Source organism: Charadrius vociferus, unplaced genomic scaffold, assembly GCF_000708025.1.
Source record: "Charadrius vociferus isolate BGI_N301 unplaced genomic scaffold, ASM70802v2 scaffold68, whole genome shotgun sequence".
Taxonomy (NCBI): Eukaryota; Metazoa; Chordata; class Aves; order Charadriiformes; family Charadriidae; genus Charadrius; species Charadrius vociferus.
In genome coordinates, this window is record NW_009649946.1 from 4128718 (window position 1) to 4133362 (window position 4645).

Genomic DNA, 4645 nt, shown 5'->3' on the forward strand with positions numbered 1-4645 from the left:
TGTTTTGTTTTGTTGTTTTTTTTTTAAACTGAAGCTAAAATTGTTACTGGGTTTCATCTCCTATTGGTATCTGTCAAATTTGGCATGTATGCAGGTAGAATGAAACTAGTCTCTGTGTCAGTTCTGGATGAAAGAACACCCGCTTGATTAATTTCTCTTTAACTTCTTTAAGAAATTCAAGCCATTTTAATCCTACAGAGCTCTGAATCTTAGCAATGGGGTTTGTTACTATTAAAAAAGAAGAAAAGGTAATGAACATACATAATTGAAGTTGCTTATCTTTGGACTAGTGGGGATTTCTAAAAACTATCAAATTAAAAAAAAATAAAAATCCCTTCCAGGAATGGAATATGCTAAAATCTGAATTATGTTTTGTATTCACAGGGTAGTGCATGGGACACAGGAAGAGTCTGAATATAACTTAAAACCATGGCAGCACGCTGGAGAAGAATCCTGATAATATTTGTGGCAGCTCAAGTACTATTTGTGGTAAATACCTTTGAGGAAGAGGATGTACCTGAAGAATGGATTCTTCTTCACGTTGTTCAAGGTCAGATTGGAGCAGGAAACTACAGCTATTTGAGACTAAATCATGAGGGAAAGATAGTACTTCAGATGCGGAGTTTAAAAGGTGATGCAGACTTGTATGTATCTGACATGACGCTTCACCCCAGCTTTGATGAATATGAGTTACAGTCTGTAACTTGCGGTCAAGATGTTGTCCACGTACCCGCACACTTCCGCCGCCCCGTGGGAATAGGGATTTACGGTCATCCCTCTCACCTGGAGAGCGAGTTTGAAATGAAAGTATACTATGACCGAACAGTTGTACAGTACCCGTTTGGCGAGGCTTCTTACAACCCTGAGGAGATGGAGGCAAACCAGAAGTACTCACAGTCTACAGAAGATGAATTTCAGGATGGGGAGTCTGTTTTCTGGACTATACTTTTTGGAATCTTGAAATTAATACTTGAAATTCTTTTTTAAATTTATACACACTGGACTAAATCACACTTCAGCCTGTGAAATTGAACATGAATGACTTGCTGTAATATTTAATACTCTTTGTTATGTTTCCTGAAGCAGTATTCAGGTTACTTTTCCTAAACCAGAAAGGAAGCGGGGGAAAAAGCCATATTTAATTTTATATTGTAAATCCTCCCCATATGTAAATGAGCAGCAAGCACAGTATTTGCAATGTTCTTCAGAGATCAGGGCTTAAAAATGAATGTACAGTTGGGATCTTGTTAAATTCACTTTAAACAGGTGCTTAGGAAAATCACCTCCAATTCAGTATTTTCTATCGTTCTTTTATAAAGAAAAGTAAAACAACAAACTGCTGTGCTTCAGTGCCCCCACTCGATTTAGAGCATATTTAAAAAGAAAATCTGCTCCTTTTCTGAGCAAGTATCATCTCCTGTAAAATTAATTAGCAATTTTGAGTGTATACAAGTTGAGGATCCTAGGGTAAAGGAAGGAAGAAAACAATCAATCACCTAAGGGGATAGATGATCTGTATTTTGACTGCTTGTGCTCTACATCGGGTCAGCCATCCGTCAAGCAGAGGTCTGTCCAGTCACTCATCACCTCTGCAGATCCATGACCTGAATCAAGTGCATGTTACTTCTTCGCTGTTCCTGCAGGGAGAGCAAGCCTTCAGCTGTTAGTACTTGTCAATACGACATTTTCATTCCTTGTTAAAAGCAACACAGCATATAGTATCTTGAACTTGAGAGGTGTTTTCTTACACCTCCCTTTATAGCTTTTTGTGATTGATCTTTTTAGTACATCTTTATGAATAAGTCATTAGCTTGCAAAGAAAACTTCTGCTGAAATGAATTTGCAGTACATTGTAAGAAGGTCACTGCCCACTCTTCCTTGAAAGTTAAGTTTTTCCAGGAGTATTTTTTGCTTTGGTCGAGTCTTTCAAAATAACCAGTTGCTTTGCAAATAGTGTATGTTTAAATTGCTCTGTAATTTTCACAGAGCTTACTGATGAGTGCACTGAAATAAACAAGTACAATACTATAATTTTATACAAACAGTGCATGTACAATTTAAGTTTCATTACTGAAAGCCTTCTCTTTTTGAAAGGGAATTGGGCTTGTCTATCTCTAGACAACTGACAGAACATGATCAGTGAACTTTTATCACAAAAAAAATCATTATATAGCCAAAATTAAAAGTTTATTTGGTAAAAAGAAAAAAAAAAAGTGGTATTGTTCCTCTTAGAGTGGTTGGTTAAATAGCACCAAAGTATCACTTTAATTTGTGCAGTTAAGTTTTGGACAGCAAGTTTTGGGGTTTTTTTTTTTTAGCCCTCCTTGCTGTTTTTCCCCCTTCTTCCTCCTCTTCGGGGTACGGGAGAGTCTTTCTGACAACAATCACAAATCCAGCGACCTAAGAAAAGAAAGTTATCAATTATTGGGAAACTTCCTTTGTTACTTACTCATCTAGTTACACACCTTCTGCCATTCTACTCATAGGTGCTTGTCTATTTGCGGTACTTCCTTTAATGTAAACAACCAGTGCTTTTCCTTAAAATGTAAGCATCTTTTAGAAAAGGTATAGAAAGCAGCATGTAAAATTCACCCTCCATTTTGGACTCATTACATGTAACCGATGGCTATGCTAATCTTTGTGGACCTCAAGAAGTGGCATAGCACTGCTAAGGAGGTAGTTATTAGGAAAGAACTTGACAAACTATGCTCGAGTGTGCAAGTTATATTTTCACATGAATGACCACAGTTTGAGGTTATGGGCAGCTGAGTTGAGCATAAGTGAACAGCAGTTGGGGAACGTTGCTCTTCTGCCACAGGTACGAGGTCCCACTCCCCAAACCAGTGTCAGTTACTTCAGTGGAGTCAGGCAGCACAGATTAAACTGCTGGCAGGGGTTCATCACCAGACCTTGTACTAAAACCCATTTACTGAGGGAACAATAAAGGGCTGAGCGAAGAATGGAAGTGTTTAACTGTTTATATTACAACAGCTGGAATCATAAAGGCTGCTTTGGTAATTTTATAGTTTTGTAGGCATATAATTTATTTTGTCTAGATTCTGTCCTTAGGTCAGCCTGGAAGTTAAATCAGCCACAGAACTTGTACTAAAGTGACAGCTAGCACCGGTGCGTCCCAAAATGGGACTGTACAGTGTATCTGAAGTACTGTAGTTACAGCCAGTACTGTCACTGCAGAACTTGCAGCCACTAAACTAACTTACCGTGGATTCAGTATTACATGAAAAGCATCAGTACTACCAGTTATTTACACAGCTGAAGCTTTCTTTACCCTGCCTTGACTTGGCCAGGTGATATGAGCGACCAAGTAATTTAAAGGTACAGGCTGCCTGACATATAGGTACTTCACTTCCAGCTTCGATGTTTAAGAAAAAAATGGGAAGGAAGTGGTTTAAAAAGGTGTTTACAGATATTAAATTCAGCATAATTTTTAATTTAGAAACAAATAATAGCACAAACACTTTATTAATGTGAAAGCTATACTCCAGCAATATGCAGCAATACAACCTCTTTGCAGGTTTATTTTATGAAAAGAGGTAATTGTTCTCAGTATTCTGTGGATATGGGAAAAAAAAAAAAAAACAACCCAACAATCTAGTTCTGAGCGAGTCTATTCAGAGTCTGTAGTAAAAGCCAATAATATTTCCTATACAGGAATTGCCAGGTTAAACTGTGCACAACCAAATATACAGAAATAAAGCTTATTAAAAAAATTGGGTCCTACCGTGTGAATGCTTTCCTACGCTGTCACTCCTACCCTTCACACTTGTTTCAAACTATTCTTTCAAAAGCAATACATCTTTTAATTCTGACAGATAAAGCCCAGGACTCTTGAGGAGGTGGGAAGGGAACAATTAACTCTTACTTTATTACCTGAAGGGATAGTGTCAAGCCCCACACAAAAGGTGTGGTAACCACGGTCACATACATCACAGAACATCATTTCTTCTTCGTGGTGAGGCTGCCCACATATAATGCATGTTTTACACTCCATACATTGCCAAGGATAAGTCTTAATCATAGCAACAAGCTCCGGGGTCATATCAAGGCAAGAAGGGTGGCCTAGATTAAAACCAATATTATTACTTTTGCGTCTGAAACGAAATGTAAGATTAGTTAGACTGTTTGCTTTTACAGAAGCTGAAGCTTAGCTCACCTCCTGGTGAGATCCCCCAGTGCACTAAATGTGCTAGTACACGTAACATTAAATAGAGATGGAGTCTTAACGAAGAACAGAAAAGGCAACTGGACTGTTGGTAGACAACTGTAGTACGCTAAGTATTTCCACAAAAAGATCTGTCAAACAAACTCCCTTAGGAATCTGCTTAGCGTATGCAGATACTTACCGCTGTTGTCACACTGGGAGCAATGTATAAGAGCTTCAGCTTTTCCTTTCTTGTTGGACTCCTTACCCTTCAGACAAATTCCACATATAGCATTTGGAATGGCCTTTGGCTGGAAGGGTAGAAGAGGGCTATAAATTCATTCCAGAAGAATTTACAGATTTAACAGGAAATGTTATATATCTCCTTAACTCTTAAAATTAATGAGCTATCTGTTACGATGTGTGAACCTTAAAACGCATGACAATGAAAAAAATCAGATTAACTATATAGAATTTTGCATT

General features: G+C 37.9%; 2 protein-coding genes across 2 annotated transcripts in view; one reads left to right on the plus strand and one right to left on the minus strand.

The window, feature by feature from the left end:
* Window positions 1–405: 405 nt before the first annotated feature.
* LOC104292132 (chromosome unknown open reading frame, human C6orf120) lies at window positions 406–1222 on the plus strand. Its single transcript, XM_009891463.1, has one exon. It carries the CDS (start codon window positions 430–432, stop codon window positions 985–987), a length of 558 nt encoding a protein of 185 aa, XP_009889765.1. The 5' UTR covers window positions 406–429; the 3' UTR covers window positions 988–1222.
* Window positions 1223–2314: 1092 nt separating this feature from the next.
* The window catches only part of PHF10 (PHD finger protein 10), a 15522-nt gene continuing 13191 nt past the window's right edge, over window positions 2315–4645 (minus strand). The window contains exons 10-12 of the mRNA XM_009891479.1: window positions 4365–4473; window positions 3892–4080; window positions 2315–2400 (exon numbers count right to left, since the gene is read on the minus strand). Of these exons, the coding sequence (XP_009889781.1) occupies window positions 2315–2400; window positions 3892–4080; window positions 4365–4473 (384 nt within the window). The remainder of the gene's footprint in view (window positions 2401–3891; window positions 4081–4364; window positions 4474–4645) is intronic.

Excerpts from the sequence above, each read along its gene's own strand:
- LOC104292132 (XM_009891463.1), top strand. The coding sequence starts at position 430 with ATGGCAGCACGCTGGAGAAGAATCCTGATAATATTTGTGGCAGCTCAA.